Raw genomic sequence first — 17,174 nt, 5'->3', positions numbered from 1 at the left:
TGCCATAGCTTAAATTCCAGAACTGTTTTTCAAGAGGATTTCTTTTGGTCTTTCTGAAAATATGTGAAGGAGATTGAAGAGTTGCATACTTTTGATTCTTTTAACTGAGCTTGGCCTCTACAAAAATGAAGGTGCACACACTGACACATGCACACACATGTGCACAGACACATACACACATGCTTGCTTGAACTCTCACGCTCAGGGTTTTCTTTTTGCTTTATTCATGAAAGGTCTCAGACAATTAGTTTTAGGTTCAAAAGGAAATTTGAGAATTTGCATAGGTAGGTGGACAAAACTGTTGTGCTGGCTTGCATTAATAAATGCTAAAATATTTCTTTTGATGTCCTAGGAACATGACACAAGAGAATTCATCAGAATGCACACAGGGTTTTTAATTTTCTTTAATCAAAGCTCACAGTTGTTGCGGCACAGGCAGAATGTTCTTGTAGCAGACTGAGAAAATTCTTTTGTTTCCATGCTGGCACAGCAGGAACGGAGGTGTCCAATACCACAAGATTTAGGCTGGCCTGGTAAAAATAATAAATACTTTGTAGGTAAAGGAGTGTAAGCTGGCCTCAATGGGATGGCCTTGTACCATGAATGTTTGAGGAAGTTTTCCTGTATTTTTCCAGAAGCACTTTCAACCCTGCTCACAGGGGAAGACAGGTGGCCTTGGGAATTGAGCTTTGGCCACCAAATGTGTTATGACCCGGGAGGCAGGGTGTATTACTGTCTGGGAAATTACTGGACAGGGGTGAAATTTTCAGGAACTGTTTCTCTTTGCCGTGTCATAAGGTCAGTCAGTCATTTGCACTGCTGATTAGGTGTGTGAACCTAGTCAAGAAGCATTTTAGTATAATTAGTAAGCCTCTGTTCATCTCTGTGCCGTGTTTGGTCAGGCAGAATTTGCACCTTAGAAGGTACAGAGGGAGGGCATAAGAATGTGATGTGCTTGTATTGACAGTCTTCAACTAAACAAATTGAATAATCAAATGCCATCAACATTTATGGGCATTTATTAATGTAGCCTCTTAAACCTTGAAAGGAAGGTATAGCTTTTCAGAAAAAAATACAGTAATAATAAAACCTTCTTCAGCTTAGGAGGGATTAGAGGCCTGATTTTTTTAAAGAATAATATTTTTTTGACCAAATGTAACAGTGACATGTAAACCAGTTTGTGCTAACCAATGTGTTTATTTGGAGCATGTGTTTGTTATTTTAATGGCTATGAAAGTGGAGTCTCTGCTTATTAGATGCTGATGATCTGTGGCATTACATAATTGCTATTTGCAAATTATGAAAACCTGTCAAATTTGTAATTGCTTCACAGCAAAATCTATCTGGCTTGTAGGCAGAAGCTAACACTGAGGTGATTCTCATTTACATTTTCTGAATGTATTGTGAGATTGTTCATGTTAAAGGAGTCACTTAAACACTTAACAGTTGGCTGTGACTGTTCTTTGCAGGAAGGTAGTGTTTTTCAGTTTCCTATCCTGTTTTATTTTGAGACTACAGTATAAGAATGCAGGAATATAGATACCTGCCACATGGAAAATACATTTGTAGCATCATCTGGTATGAAGCTCTGCACTGTAGAGATGGAGGAGTGCTCCCAGAAAGATGAGTACATATCAGAAATGCATTTCATGTTAAAAAGAAGATGCTATGTACTCCACAGTAGATGTGAAATCATCTTTGTCATTATCACCATTCATATAGAGAAGATTTATCTAGGTAGGACTGGCAAGCATAAGCTAGAAGCACTACTGAGATATTGCTTTGAGTGAAGAAACATTCAGTGTATGTGCTTTGTATTGCCTAATGACATTCCCAGAAAAATTACTCTGCAGTGCCATGGTTATCTAAGGCAGAGAATATTAGCCATTTCTTTAAAGTGTGGACATTCTTCCTAGAATGTCTGGCACAGCGTAAAATCTTTGAGATCATTAAGCAGGAACTCACTGGTATACTTATTCAGAGGCTCATCTGGGCTAATAAAGTCTCGTAAATTTGATTTGATCTTAAATAATTCGTGGATCGGCTATCATGTAACCTGCAGTTTGCAAACTTCCTTGAAATCAGTGTAGATGCACTTTGAACATGCAGATCATTCCAAGGTGCTTTCATAAGTAACTTGTACTAACACAAAATAAATTATTTGCAGTGTAGCTGAATGACTTTACATAAAGTTGAATTAATGGATAATGAAAAAACTGTGTGCTTGTATGGATGACTGTTTATTTTTTTTTAAAAGTTACCTTCTCCTTATTGTCATCTTCTTATGAACTTGGTGCAATAAACTTGTTTAGGATGATGTGAAACACTGCGTAGATCTGTTGTAATAAAACAGACAAAATCTAAACAGTGTTTAAAAGATTTCCTATAAATTAGTATGGGGAGTTGCAAAACCAAGCACATCCTGTGTATGATGGCTTGTTTTCTTTCTTTACTTTTCCATGTGTTTTGTCCATATTGTTTCACTGTAAGTGGCCTCAGTATGTGCTTCATCGAGAGTAGAAGCAGGTTATGACTTTGAAAATTACGTTTTTATCCCTGCTATCTCTATTCCAATAAGGAAAGTATCCTCCGCTATGACAGATACAGTTAGCTGCTAGTGGTATACCCATCCATCTTTTTCATGGGGGTATGGACTCCATCAAATCTGGTTGCTGCTCTCTGGTGTGTGGAAGGGAAGCCTTTGAGTAAAGAAGTATCCAATACTGAGTTATCCCTTATGTTGATCCACTTTGGCCCTTTGACAGGTTTCTTATTAAATTTTGAGATTCCTCACCTTTTCTCTGCTTCCTGACTGCCCTATGACAGTCAAGGGAGAGAAATCACATTTTTAGGAGAAAAATGAATTGCATCTGCACAACGTAAGCGGAAGGGAAAACTAGAGTGCTCCTCTACCTAGATTCTTTCACTAGATTAATCTTAGTTGTTACTTCAGTGTCAGCAGTGGAAAAGTCATTTAGAGAGAAATACAGTTTGTTACTGTCTCATAGTTACGGTACGTGTTATGTCTTCAGTAAAGTGGAAGATGATGGAACATTACTTGGTGCATCAGCCTCAATACTGAATTAATAAATTTGTTTTCTCTCTGTATTTTAGGTATCAGTTTTTCTTGCAGGTCAAGCAAGATGTTTTACAGGGCCGATTACCTTGTCCAATTGATACTGCAGCACAGTTGGGAGCATATATAATTCAGTGTAAGTTCTTCTGGCCAACTGAAAACTAATTTCTTTTAATATCCTGCATTATGATTAATTTTAAGTGATGACTGAAGAATTCACTAACACTTTACACATTCATTTCAAAACAGAACAAAACTAGTATGACTGATTAATCTAAAGAACTGTAAGTAGATGACAATTTCAAACAGATAATATAGAAGCAATATAGAAGTCAATGTAAAGGAGAAACTGAAAAGTCAATCTGAAGACTCTTTGCCTTGCTGAGAAATATCATATACTTAGGACTTCATGACTTTGGATTGCATGGAGAGTATGACAAAAACTTTATCAGGAGGTTTACAGATTTGATGAACTATTGGCAGCCTCCAGCCAACGAAGTCTGTCAAATAGAAGACTCTTTGAAAAATTACATTATGTCAATATGAATGTGCCTGTGCTTGAAGGGAGGATGTGTTTTGACTTGAAGTGAAGAATTTTAATTCTGTCTGTCATTTATCTGCATTTACCCACCAGTAGTTAGCTTTTCAGAAGGGGATGTTACATCCTGCATACTTGATAGAACTAGCAATCAATTAGAAAGGAGCTGTCTATAAGGTAGTTATTCCTTTCACCTGACAGCTCAAACTCTGTATTCAAACACACTTGGCAGTCAAAAATCATATGCTAAGCCATGCTGGGACCTGTATCCGTAATGTGTTCTATGTTAAATTTGGATTTCTCATAAGTGATATGTATTAAGCAAAGATTATTTGTATTAGTGGAGTTCCAAGTGTGACTCAACAACACAATACAACATTAAAAATAATCCGTTCATTTCCATTTTACACAAGGCAGCATGACTTGTCTATGAAATGGGAGTGGACATTATACAGAATTTCATGGCATGTTATATGTGTTTCTGGAAAGATAAAATTTCAGGCAGTTTTTATTTTTGTACAATTTTTTTTTAACTTCATTTTGGTGTCTAAGAAATACGACATCATACTCTGAAAAACTGTTTGCAATGTGCACTTCACTTCACTGACATACGTGCCTTCCCTGAAAAAATATGGCAAGTATGAATCAGGAAAATATGTAATGGTGGTGACATCTTCATTGTATTATGAGACATGAGTAAAAAGAATGAATTCTTGGCCTTCAGTCATTTTGTAACGTGGCTAGAGTATGGGGAGCTGATGTTTTGGTATAAAGCCCTGTTCCTGTGATTCTAATCTCAGATGTTCTGTTGAAAAACAATGAGGAGGCCCATGTGAGAGAGGAGACTTAAAGCACTGCAGAAATTTTATTCAGTGGGTTAAAGTTAGTCCTAGCACCAGCAAGCATACATTCCCCTTGACTCTATAAAATAAGCACAGTCCTTTTATTTAGGGCCTGCAGTTGTTCAACGTATATAAAGACACCTCAGCAATCTCTGTGCGGTTACTGAAAATATGAACCCAAAGCGTCAACACCGCCATCAACAGCCTTTCCAAGGGCGCTGTGCAGACTGTGCTTTTTTTCTTTTCCAAACTGAAATGAAATGTGCTTGTGGGAAATCAGTAATAGCCAAGAAGCTCTGCTTCTGTAGTAGTGTCAGTGGTATATTGTGGTGGAACTGGCAGCTGCCGAGATCTGGAGTAGCAGGCAAGGCCACCTGTTCTCCCGGAGCTTCTGCCCATGTCCTTCTCCAGCCACAGTCCCTGCTTTCGCCATTCAGATTGTGCCTGGGTGTCACCCGTCGTCTCCAGGCAGATCCTGTTGTGAATTATTTCCTCCTTTTTTGGTCAGTTCTGCAGACTATTATAGTGGTGATGGTGGAAAAATCAGTACCCACGGCACAGTTTACAGAATATACCAGTTTTCCTATTGGGAATGCTGGAATTGTTGCTGTTGTAGTTATTCATACTCTTATTTCTGCTGTGGGCATGAACCACATTGTTTTTATGGAGGTTTTCTACAAAAACTTCTGAACATCTCTACTGAGCAGATTGTTGTCTTGTTCTAGAAATGTAATTAAATTTTGGAAAGAAACATGAGTTACTTTATGAGTCTTTTTCTTCCTGGCTCTTGAAGCCTCCTTTAGCTATGTGTTTTGGCTTGTGCATTGGATAGAAACCATCCATGGAACTTTTCTCAGAGAAGCCTATGTAGGTTTTGTGTAGTGTTACTAAAAAATTGAAGTATTTTTGCAGAGTTTCTCAGATAGATGCAGTTATAGTTAAGATCAGTAGAAGTGAGCTCTGACCAAGGTGTGTATTTATTTTATAATTGGATTGTGACATGTAAACTGACATGACTAATGTATGCAAATTCATGGTTGTTTCAAATAAAATTATTTCAGCTATTCATTACATTATTTTATTTAAGAAATGATTTTTAAAAATTGTTTTGATTTTGATAGTGAATTTAATATTCAGGAAATATAACGATATTTTATTGAAAATGAAGTTTTGTGTTTCCTCAGAAGACACTTAGGAGGGCATACATCTAGATGTCTCAAGATATTTGTATCCATTTGCATTCCCACACTGACATTTATGTTAGGATTCTCAGCAAGAATGTGGATCAGCTCTATCTATAATATTACAACTTATTGTGAGGGCATAGATAATCTAAAAACTAGACTTTTCTTCTATACTTGTTATACATATGCTGCCAAAAAATATAGGTCATCAAATTTCAACTTTACTGTCTTGGAAAAAATTATATCTACCCCTTATAGAAGTGGTAGATTTTCTATCAAAACCTCTAGCTCTTTACACCTTCCATTTCTCTTTTAAAGTGACTGAAGACATTTTTTCTTGGTTTTATGTGTGCTAACATGAACAGTTCTGTACTGCCTTTGTGTTTTTTAACTGACTACATGGTAAATTGACAGTCAGTTGCAAAGAGGTGGCTTGGGACCAATAGGTGGATTACTTAAAATATTTTTTGTTTGAAATAAAGCATTGAAAATGGGTAACCTATCTTTTCTTCTTGTGTCCTGTAGCTGAGCTGGGGGACTATGACCCATATAAGCACACTGCAGGTTATGTCTCGGAGTACCGCTTTGTTCCAGACCAGAAGGAAGAGCTGGAGGATGCCATAGAGCGGATACACAAAACTCTGATGTAAGAATTCAGTACTATTGGGAACTTGGCAGGTAAAATCAAATTTGTAGGTGCTTGGTAGTAAGGGAGCAGCTCGTGGTGCAGAGTGGAGGTCTCTAGATCCAAGAGAAGAACACAGGGCATCCCGCATGTCCCACATAAACAGAAAACATTTTACATAATTGGAGTTGTTGGCTTAGGAACTGAGCAGGACAATAACTGGAAATACAATGTCTGTCATACCTAGGTATGGGTGTCTCAGAACCAGCAGTTTTAATTGTACTCCAGTTTCCTTTTGTTTTTTTAGTTAAAAAGAATGAAATAAAAATCTGTGATTTCAGTTCCCTGTTCCAGGACAGATGTTTTGCAAGTTGCTTTTTATGTTCATGCCTCAGTTTACTGTCTGTAAGACAAGATTAGTAACATTTCATTTCTTCATAATGCCCTGTGTATTCAAATGAACTGTTAGGACAAAACCACTTTTAATCTAATAATGTACAGCAGCACTTGGTACAGTGAAGCCTCTATTTTCTTGCAAGATCATTAGCTGTGGTAATGAGGAGTGCTTGTATCAACCTGCATGAATCTTTGTGGGAGCAGCTCACATCTCAGGAGGTACCAGGAAAGTAGTTTGTATGTCCATGGATTAAGTGATAACCTTAGTTGCGACATCTGCATGAATTAAAGAGAGAGTTTGGTTCTACAGGCATCAAGTTCTTTCATTTTATGAACAAACATATCTTACATAAGACGTATTGGCAGTGGTCAATACAAAGGATTCCACTGTAAGGAAGAACATGTGATTTGTAAGAAAAAAAGTGGCAGCTAGAAACAGGCAGCACTGACTAAAAGTGCTGGTCTCTGGACAAAAACCAAACAAATTCAAAAACTTTGCATTTAACCATAAAGCAGTGGAAACACAGGGTATCTTGTGGCCCTCAAAATAGTTTTGGTTTAAACTGAGCATGGCACTACAGAAGTTCACAGACACTGAAACTGTACCTGATAACATTTCTCATGTGTGAGAAGGCACTGAGAAGGTGCAAATAAGCAAGAGTTATGGTACTTGGCAAGGGCAACTGTTGAAGAGGTTGTGGGAGGAGAATATTGCACTGCAGAGAGGACAAAGGAGAACTGCAGAGATCCGAAACATGTCTGTTAGTAGACCTGGGAGATTCATGTACTACCAACTTAACCTTCATCAAAGTTGGAAAGGACAGATACACTTTATAATAGAGATTGCAAAACTGCAATTCTCCATCTTCCAGTTATTGGAATACTAATCACCTTGGACACAAAACATGTGACTTGTATATGTATCATTGACATTCTGGGTAATCTCTGCCTGATGGTGGATCTCAAGATGCTGCTTTTGGAGCCTGTTGGTTTTCTGTCATACTGCAATTTGTACATACATTGCCTTCCCTTGATTACTTGTCAAGAGAGTGAGAAGCAAAACTGCAACAAGGGTAGCCAGGAGACAAGAACTAGTAACCGCTGGCACAATTGATTCTGTCAGTATTTGAGAGAGGAACAACAGCAGGAACATAGAGAGGAAAAGCATATTAGTCTCATAGGGAAGTTGGAGCAAAGAACGTAATTTCCAGTAAAGAAGGCAGAGTCAGAAAGTGATCCTGTGTAAATATAGCTTAAATACTGGATGCATTTGCAGCAGCTGTTTATGTAGCCTTCTCAAAGGCTACATTTCTTCTTCTTAAAGGTGTTTTAACTCTAACGTGGCCATACAAAAAATATAAAAATCTCCCCAGCAATTCAGAGCCACTGTTTGTACCTCCTACTCATCTTTAGAAATGACCTTCTATGTATGAAATACTTGCAGTGAGATTAGTTTTAGACTGATGTACTCTTCATGTATGAATAACAGAGGCCAAAGTACCACTCACGATGTGAAAGCCCTGCAAATCAGAGATATTTGCTTCCCGATGTGCTGTTCCAAATATTAGACCGTAGTGCCTTCAAAAATGCAAAACATGAAATTGGTTTTGAAAATAAAATACATGCCAGAACTTCAACTGTATATAAAGCCAAAGTAAACATTTACTTGCTTATCTCCAAGTTCATGTTCCTGGTAAGTATAAAGAAGCTTGTTCTAACAAATCTAAGTTAGGTGCAATTGTGATATAACCATTTATTAAGATGAGAACAGTAAAGAACATTTTATGAGTAAGTTCATCATACACTTTGTCAAATTAATATAGAGATAATCAGAGCTAGCAATCTTGTATGTAGATCTAGATTTCTTGATTCTCTTGCTATAATGAAGCCACAGTCTGGATAGTTTTGCATGTTAGTGCTATTTGTGCCTTGTTTAATGAGAATAGGTAATAATCTGAGACACAGCTCTTCAATCTGTAATTGAACTCTGTGCCAGCGGCCACATTGACCTGAGCTTTCTCTTTCAGGGAAGAGAGTCTGTTGTTCAATAATTATTTCTGTGTGGTTGCCTGATGGCCTTATACTAATTGATGCGTTACAGAGAACCTTACTACAGGTCCTTTTATGAAGTAAAAAAGTGTTGGTTTCTTTTCTGTTCCAGAGATCGGAAACTTAGTCAAAGAGTGTTTGTTTGGTTCAACATCACAGAGATTGTGTTTGAGAAATGAAACTTGAGATGAAGTGCTATGTACCAGGGCACTGATACTAAGCAACCTTCATTCCTCTCTCTCAGGTTTCTGTTGTCTTTAGTGTAGTAAATCAGATTAAGACCCATTTGTCTCCAAAAGTTTATAACCTTGAAGATTAAATACAGAAGCCAGGGGAGCAGTGGTTGTGAAGAGGAGTGATAACTGTTGTAACACTGTCTCTAGTGTTTTTATACACTTATTGATCTAGAACTCTGATACTCTTTTGCTGCCTGGCTGCAGTTAGCTGTCAGGGATTTAGCAGCATCAGAAAAGATAGTGAAACTAAGGTGTACATATTGCTACTTCTGCCTGACAGTCATCAGTACTGCCAGCATTGACTTCTCCACACTTCAGTTAAGAAGTTTGAATCTAGAATGGCTGACAGCATATCCCAAATTATCTCACCTACCAGAGACATAGGGACAGGTTTGTGATATTGTTTTTGAAGAACTTTTTTATCCTTTCTGGAGTTCAGCATGGAAGTGCAGGGCTTTTTTTTGCAAGACAGCTGTGGCACTACATGTACCTTGCTTCTACTAGTTATGTCCAGATTAACTGTTTTGGGTTGCAGGTTATCTCTCAGACTTTTACATGGCACAACAGCTATTCAGAGATTCATTCAGGATCCAGTTTTTTGAGAAAGTTTCGAAATCAAGTAAAGTGAGTGAAGTCAGAGGTGGGGGCCAGTTTCTGATTACATAGATTCTCTGCAGCCTGCCTACTGTGATTGTTGTCCCATCTGGAAACCAGTATGACAGTTCCAAGGTCAGATATCAGGGTGCGGTGACCTCATGTTGTCATGCACATCTGGAGGTGCAAACAGTGGCTTCAGGACTTGCAAGTGAGGAAGCAGATGCTCATGATGCTGGAGGAGGGATGTGATTCCTCAATGCAAATGGAAGAGCTTGTCTTGGCCCTCTGACATTGCCTGTTCCAGTCTGCAGCAGATCTGGGACTAACTGGTGCTTGCCATGTCAGCTGTTCACATGTTTTGAATTGATATTGCATTCTGTCAGTGGGGCGTAAGGAAAGCTAAAGTACCCCTAAATAGTTAGTTTTCCGAGTAGTCTTCAATATTGTTTAAGGCCATCAGTGGCACTGATGTCCATCTAAATGAGTGGTGCATGTCAGCTGCATGGCTATTACATTGCCTGCTCTGTCATTACCAACTGCAAAAACTGTTGTAGTTTTGGAGTGTATTGTCAGACTGTATGATGCTAAGAAGAGTTTGTGTTTTCATACATGGTCAGAATGAAAAATGAAACACCCTTTGTAACAATGAGAATTGTTTCAGTCCCTGACATTCCCCTCTCTCCTTCGCGTTCTATCTTTTCCATCTGCATTTGGGAGGACCTCTTCCTCTAGCTTCCACCTGTTTCTCTCAGAAGACCTAGGTCACATCTTTACTTCTTTTAGTATTTTTGCAATTACACTTTCTTATAAAGTATGTACCATTATGAAAAGATTTATATGTGCACACGCACTTATTTGACATTTGGGCCTTTTGGTACTTTCAGAGGTAGGTGAGAGTAGGGATTAGCATATCAGCAGTTTTCTAAGCATGGTCAGTAAGGAAACACTAACAGCAGTATTTAAATTGATGTTGCATTCTAGCACTAATTCATTAAGGAGGTAATCCATTTAACTCAGGACTGAGACTTAGCCTGCCTGGGTACTCAGTAAGTCAATACTGCTCCAGTGAACATTTTGCTTATGTTTCTGAGAGCCACTACCAAGATTTAAACAAAAACAAAAACTCAAAAGCTGTGCAGTAAATTTTTATAGCAGAAGTGGATAAAAGATGTCACATGTGAGAGCACTGGCATGCTGAATAGCCAGTGTTCTGCATATTGTGAATACAGAGGTGAATCACAGATCTACTGGGAAATCCAGGTCTTGAAGAAAGGGATTTTTCTTATAGGCATTGGTTCTAGTGCTTTTCCAGGAATCTTTGGAAAGAAGGGCTAACACCTGAAACAGTACCAGTGCTGCTGTGTGGATAAGATGCGCTGAAGCAGCCCATCTCTCAGATACAAAGAAGGTATTTTAAATACCTGTACAACTGCATTCATGCTAGCACTGCTGTTTCACATCTTTCACATTGAATGTGTTTTTTGCCTCATCAGGCGTAACATAAAGTTGGGAAAACGTGGAAGGTAGCTTATAGGCTGGAGAGAATGGGGAGACAAGAAGCGAGAATGTGCATATGGTAGGACTTTTCCAGGCCTTGAGTCAAGATGTTGAGCTTTGTTTCACACCTTGAATTTGAAAGGCAGCAAATGCAGTGAAGTGTTTTCCCAAGAGAATAGTCAAAGGATGAAGCAGGAGATGCATCTTTTTGAGTTTATATTTTCACAAGATGTGCTGTACTTTCCTGATAAAAGTCCGGTAGCTTTCACAGAAGTATTAAAAAGGAGTAAAGATGAAAATGCAGCTTCAATTATTTCAGGCTTGCAGCAGAGGGTCTTACACTTGTATCAATGGCAGTTATGAAGGGAAGAACAAATTAAATTCTGAGGCTGTCTGTTGAAGTCTTTAAATTTATTTAGTCTTTTTGCTCTTTTTGAAAGTAAATCCTTCATCAGTGATGTCAGATATGTTCTTAATAGCCAGGGTGTTTTTCTCACCAGTTTTCCCCTATCGTTTCCTACCAGCGTGCAACTGATGGTAGTTTTTAACTCATGAATTGATACTTGCAGATAGGAAGGTAAACCGGATCTTTGAAACTGGTAATCTCATGAGACAGATTCCAGATACTGTTTTCACAGTAGCAGACTTGGGTGTTACCAGTTGGTGTGGCTTGCTGTAGGCACGATTTTATGAAGACAGGAATATTTTATCTGAAGTAATGAAATCTGCTTTCAAACAGACATCCTTTGTATCTTCGGCACTGCTATGGGTAAATAGTAGCCCAGTCAATCATTCCATTCCTGCTTTATTAATAATAATGTAGTCAGTGGGAAAAAAAGAAGGTTTTTTGCATATTCAAACCTAAAAATGGAATGTCTGAAGTGTGTTTCTGACAACAAGGAAAAGATTAACCACCATAGTGTCATACATTGTATATATGATAGAATATATCTGTGGTAGGATCTTACAGCAGGGGGGTTACTAAAAGTTTGTGCCTGCTGTCCAGTCTCAGTTGGAGTGAGTAGAAGTACAGTACTGAAAGAATAATAACAGTCTAAACAAATGGTAGGAAGGGTTGTATGCCTGTCCAGCAAACTTCATTTATTAGTATGATCTATTTTAGTATGTTGACTGGAAGTGCAAATTTCTTACACAGACTTTTGTTCACAGGGGTCAGGTTCCTGCTGAAGCAGAAGCAAACTTCTTAGGGGTGGCTAAATCCCTGGAAATGTATGGAGTGGATCTCCATCCTGTTTATGTAAGTATTGTTTGAATATTTTAAACTTGGTAACAACAGCAACAAAAAAATCTTGTACTAATATGGGGAAGGGTGTTTATACAGTTTAGTTGCTACAGGATAACTTGAAAGAAAACCCTGTACTTAAGAAAAGCAAAGGAAAATACATTTATAGACTAAGGGGATTCATTTAGTTATACATACAGAAGCCTAATGGTTTTCAAATGCAAGGCTGTGATTCTGTTTCACCTATAAAAGACAATCAGTTATACTCTGGAAGAAAAAAATTCACCTAAATAAGTAATCAGTCCAAGTGTCAGGAGAGATGAGAGAGGGTTATAACTTCTGTCTTTGGCACAAGAATTTGCACATTATTCTTGTGTAAATGACAGCAAGTGTGTCCTTAAACCTTTTCAATACTATTGCAAAACCTAGGGTGAAGTAGCAGCAGCATGTCTGGCTTCTTAAATATTTGTTGTGAAGGTTTTGCTAAAGATCCGGAATACCTTTCCACCTTTTCTATGCTGCATTGTGCAGCATTGGAAGTTGCCTCAGCAAAACCCTCCACTTCTTTTGTAGAACAGCATGGGTGTTGGGACTGGATCCAAGTCATCACCTGGAGGCTATGTGCTCCTGGTGGAAACATAGTTCTGTCTTGTTTGAATTATTGTGCTTGTGGCAGGTTTCTTTTGAATAAAAGAAAATCAGAAGTTCAAATGGGGAGATATAATGTAGATACTTCAGTGAGTTAGATGTCAGTAGTTTATAAAAGTCCTGACATCCTCAGTCAGACAGGAGAGGTGCCTGAGGACTGGAGGAAAGCATATGTCTCTCCAGTCTTCAAAAAGGGCAAGAAGGCAGACCCAGGTAACTGTAGACTGGTCAGCCTCACCTCCATCCCTCGAAAGGTGATGGAACAACTCATCTTTGGCACCATCTCAAGGCATATCAAGGATAAGAGGGTCATTAGGGGCAGTCAACATGGCTTCACCAAGGGGAAGCCATGCTTAAACAACCTCATAGCCTTTTATGAGGACATAACAAGGTAGATAGATGATGGCAAAGCAGTGGATGTGGTCTATCTTGATTTCAGTAAAGCCTTTGACACAGTTTCCCACAGCATCCACACAGCTAAACTGAGGAAGTGTGGACTGGACGATCGGGCAGTGAGGTGGACTGTGAACTGGCTGAAGGAAAGAAGCCAGAGAGTTGTGGTCAATGGGGCGGAGTCTATTTGGAGGCCTGTATCTAGTGGAGTGCCTCAAGGGTCAGTACTGGGACCAATATTATTCAATATATTCATCAATAACTTGGATGAGGGAATAGAGTGCACTGTCAGCAAGTTTGCTGATGACACCAAGCTGGGAGGAGTGGCTGACATGCCAGAAGGTTGTGCTGCCATCCAGCGAGACCTGGACAGGCTGGAGAGTTGGGCGGGGAGAAATTTAATCCAGTGTAACAAGGGGAAGTGCAGAGTCTTGCATCTGGGCAGGAACAACCCCAGGTTCTAGTATAAGTTGGGAAATGACCTATTAGAGAGCAGTGTAGGGGAAAGGGACCTGGGAGTCCTAGTGGACAGCAGGATGACCATGAGCCAGCACTGTGCCCTTGTGGCCAGGAAGGCCAATGGCATCCTGGGGTGTATTAGAAGGGGGGTGGTTAGTAGGTCGAGAGAAGTCCTCCTTCTCCTCTACTCTGCCCTGGTGAGGCCTCATCTGGAATATTGTGTCCAGTTCTGGGCCCCTCAGTTCAAGAAGGACAGGGAACTGCTGGAGAGAGTCCAGCGCAGAGCCATAAAGATGATGGAGTGGAGCATCTCCCATATGAGAAAAGCTGAGAGAGCTGGGTCACTTTAGCTTGGAGAAGACTCAGGGGTGACCTCATGAGTGTTAATAAATATGTAACGGGTGAGTGTCATGAGGATGGAGCCAGGCTCTCCTTGGTGACAACCAATGATAGGACAAGTGGCAATGGGTACAAACTGGAACACAGGAGGTCTTTTCTCTGGAGACATTCAAAACCCACCTGGACACATTCCTGTGTAACCTCATCTAGGTGTTCCTGCTCTGGCAAGGGGATTGCACTAGATGATCTTTTGAGGTCCCTTGCTATCCCTAACATTCTGTGATTCTGTGTGTGAAAGAAAATAAAGAAATCAAGATACTACCAGAAAGTTAAGTATGTATTTCCTGATGAAAATTGCAGAGCCTGCAATATGAAGTGTTTTTTTACTGCACCCTGTGGCTTAATTGTGTTAATGTACCATGCTCTGTGAGCCTCCCACTCACAAAAACTGGGGGAGTTACTGGAACAAGATTCAACATGATGCAACAAATTCATGTTAAATTAGCAGAGCCTGGAATTTTTTTTTTTTCTCATAGCTTTGTTTTGCTGTGCAATAAGAACCCTGCCTGAGTATTGAAGCAAGACTTGTAATATGCCCAAGTCTAACCCATTAATATAATCGCTTCTGTTTATATTACAACAGCAATAAAAGCCCTCATTTGAGACTGAAGCCGCACACATTAAGAGATGCAGTTCTTTTCCTCATTTGGTCGTATTAAAAGAAAAGTTGCTTTTAGCTCCTAGTTGACTGAGGAGCACAGGCAGAGCTCTCCAGTTATGCTGGAGCTTTGGCACATCAGTAGTCACGCAGAAGGACACTTTCTACAGTCAGTCCATCTCACAGTTTATATTTTTGCAGTTCCTATTCTGCTGTTTTAGAGCTTGCAGGGCTCCTTCTCCTTACCTCAAGTAGGCAGGTGGTTGAGCTTTTGCAGCTGACTTTCTTTTAAACTCATGCACAAAGGCTTTCACTCTTTCAAGTTTAGCATTCATCTGAGTTTGGTTACTGACTGTAAATGGGGTAGGCGGGGCCTTCTGCCACTTGGCGGTGGGGTTTTCACCCTGTTCTTTCCCAACACAGGCTGTGATTTGGATACTGACATGAGGAGCGGTTTCCTTTGGAGGAGATGATGCATGTGACTGTTCCTTGCATGTCAGTACCCATTCCGAACAAACAAATGTTCTGAATCTCTCAAAGGAGCTACGTCACTTGGTAGCAATATGCAGGTTATACTATTTTAAGAGGGAGAAGGCAGCTATGAGGTTATATTATAGCAGAACAGGTTGGAAAATCACTATTTGCCTTCAGCTTAAAAGTCATGATATCTATTGTATTTGTGTCTGAATAAAGAGTTTAGTTTCTGAGTTCTGGCTGTTTACTAAATAGCCAAAAGTAATTCCATAAAAAAAAATAGTTATTTTTCTTTTTCACCATGGCATGTGGAATCTCCCATACTTTCCCTCATTGCCATTTTTTCTTGCCCATTTGCACAGAGAGTGAAACAGTATGTTCAAAGTCAGTCATCAGACTGACTTCTTCACTAACTTACTGCTACAGTGATACAACTTTTAACTGTATAAATGTCATATATTTTTATTTTCTAGGGTGAAAACAAGTCTGAATATTTTTTAGGATTGACACCTACAGGAGTTGTTGTCTACAAGAATAAAAAACAAGTAGGAAAATATTTTTGGTATGTATAATCTAAATGTGCAGTTTGTGCTAAAACAGTAACAGTGGTGCTGTGATTTGTGATACCTATTTGAAAGGCTAATAGTATCAATTAAAAAAATGTATACTTAGAATTCCTAATATTTGTCTGGGCTATACAGATTATAAATTCTTTGATAATCCAAGTATTGAAATAAATAGTTCGCCTTTACCATATCATGCTGAAATGTTTAAATACTGCTAATTTTCTGCAGTTATCTGGTGCATATCTGAAAATAAAATCTACTTCTGAATTCCTTTTTGTCTTTGTTTGAAAGTATATAGAACTTCCTATTTTGTTATGCTTGAAATTAAAATCTGATGAAGTTCTATCTGTCTTTTTTTCCAATGTTACAGGCCTAGAATCACAAAAGTTCACTTCAAGGAAACACAGTTTGAACTTAGAGTCCTGGGAAAAGATGTAAGTTTTCATTTAAGCCTGAAAAAAAAAAAGGTAATCTCAGGTCTGATGAAGTGAGAAATTTGTGCGTCCATCAAAGTCTAATTTATTTTATTGACATTTACTACAAGAAATAATCAATGTGAAATTAATTTTGATAGTTACTGCAAGAAAATTGCCTTATCCTCAAATGTAGTATGTTCCTGATAGCGACTGCCGTTTTATTAAAGAATGAGGAACAAGAAAGATTTTCTATGTTTTGCAGGCAAGGAGAGAGAACTCCAGTAGAACAGTACTGAAGTAGGAATTCTGTAACAAACCTTTATCATTTTATATCATGCTCTGTAAATTAGAGTAGACTATTTCTGCGATGCCTTGTTTATGGTATTACAAAGTGCTTTTAAACTAGGCCAAATCCACAGTGAAGGATAATCTTAATCAAAATGTGAATGGAGGAAATCTCACAAAGATGTTACTCACAAGTAATTTTGTAGCTTGTAAACAGAAACAGCCATATAATGTAGCTCGAAATCCATTTGTCAGAGTTTAACTTCATTGTGCTATTAGAACATTTGAGAGAAAACAATATTGGTTCCAGTGGAGCAAGGATAGCAAGTTAATAGCAAGAGAAGAGGCTTTAAGATAGAGTAAATTGAAAAAAAAAAAAGATAAATCTGTTTATCATCTATGAAGCATGTGTGGCACAGGGAGGAAGAGTAGAGTGTTGAGGATATAGGTAAAATTATGAAGTGTAAAAAAAAATAGTTGCAGTCAGTCCATGATTTTTGGTATCTGATTGAGTTGTAACTTTAGTTTGCTGAGTTATTTTTTGGAAGTACTTTGTAGGTCTCTTTGGAATATCAAGATTGAAAGTTTATAGTATTAAATAAGTATTATCTTGCTGGCAATATTATCATTTGCTGATTATCTACCAATCTTCA

At 38.6% G+C, this 17,174-nt stretch overlaps 1 protein-coding gene across 1 annotated transcript in view; it reads left to right on the top strand.

Moving 5' to 3' along the window:
• The window catches only part of EPB41L4A (erythrocyte membrane protein band 4.1 like 4A), a gene marked incomplete at both ends in the record, with an annotated part of 130,350 nt that overhangs the window by 58,691 nt on the left and 54,485 nt on the right, over positions 1 to 17,174 (top strand). The window contains 5 exons of the mRNA XM_080362823.1: positions 3,115 to 3,212; positions 6,166 to 6,286; positions 12,211 to 12,298; positions 15,728 to 15,816; positions 16,191 to 16,254. Coding sequence (XP_080218949.1) covers positions 3,115 to 3,212; positions 6,166 to 6,286; positions 12,211 to 12,298; positions 15,728 to 15,816; positions 16,191 to 16,254 — 460 coding nt within the window. The remainder of the gene's footprint in view (positions 1 to 3,114; positions 3,213 to 6,165; positions 6,287 to 12,210; positions 12,299 to 15,727; positions 15,817 to 16,190; positions 16,255 to 17,174) is intronic.

The sequence above is a fragment of the Nesoenas mayeri genome (genome assembly GCF_963082525.1).
Source record: "Nesoenas mayeri genome assembly, chromosome: Z".
Taxonomy (NCBI): Eukaryota; Metazoa; Chordata; class Aves; order Columbiformes; family Columbidae; genus Nesoenas; species Nesoenas mayeri.
This window is presented reverse-complemented; position numbering and strand designations above follow the sequence as displayed.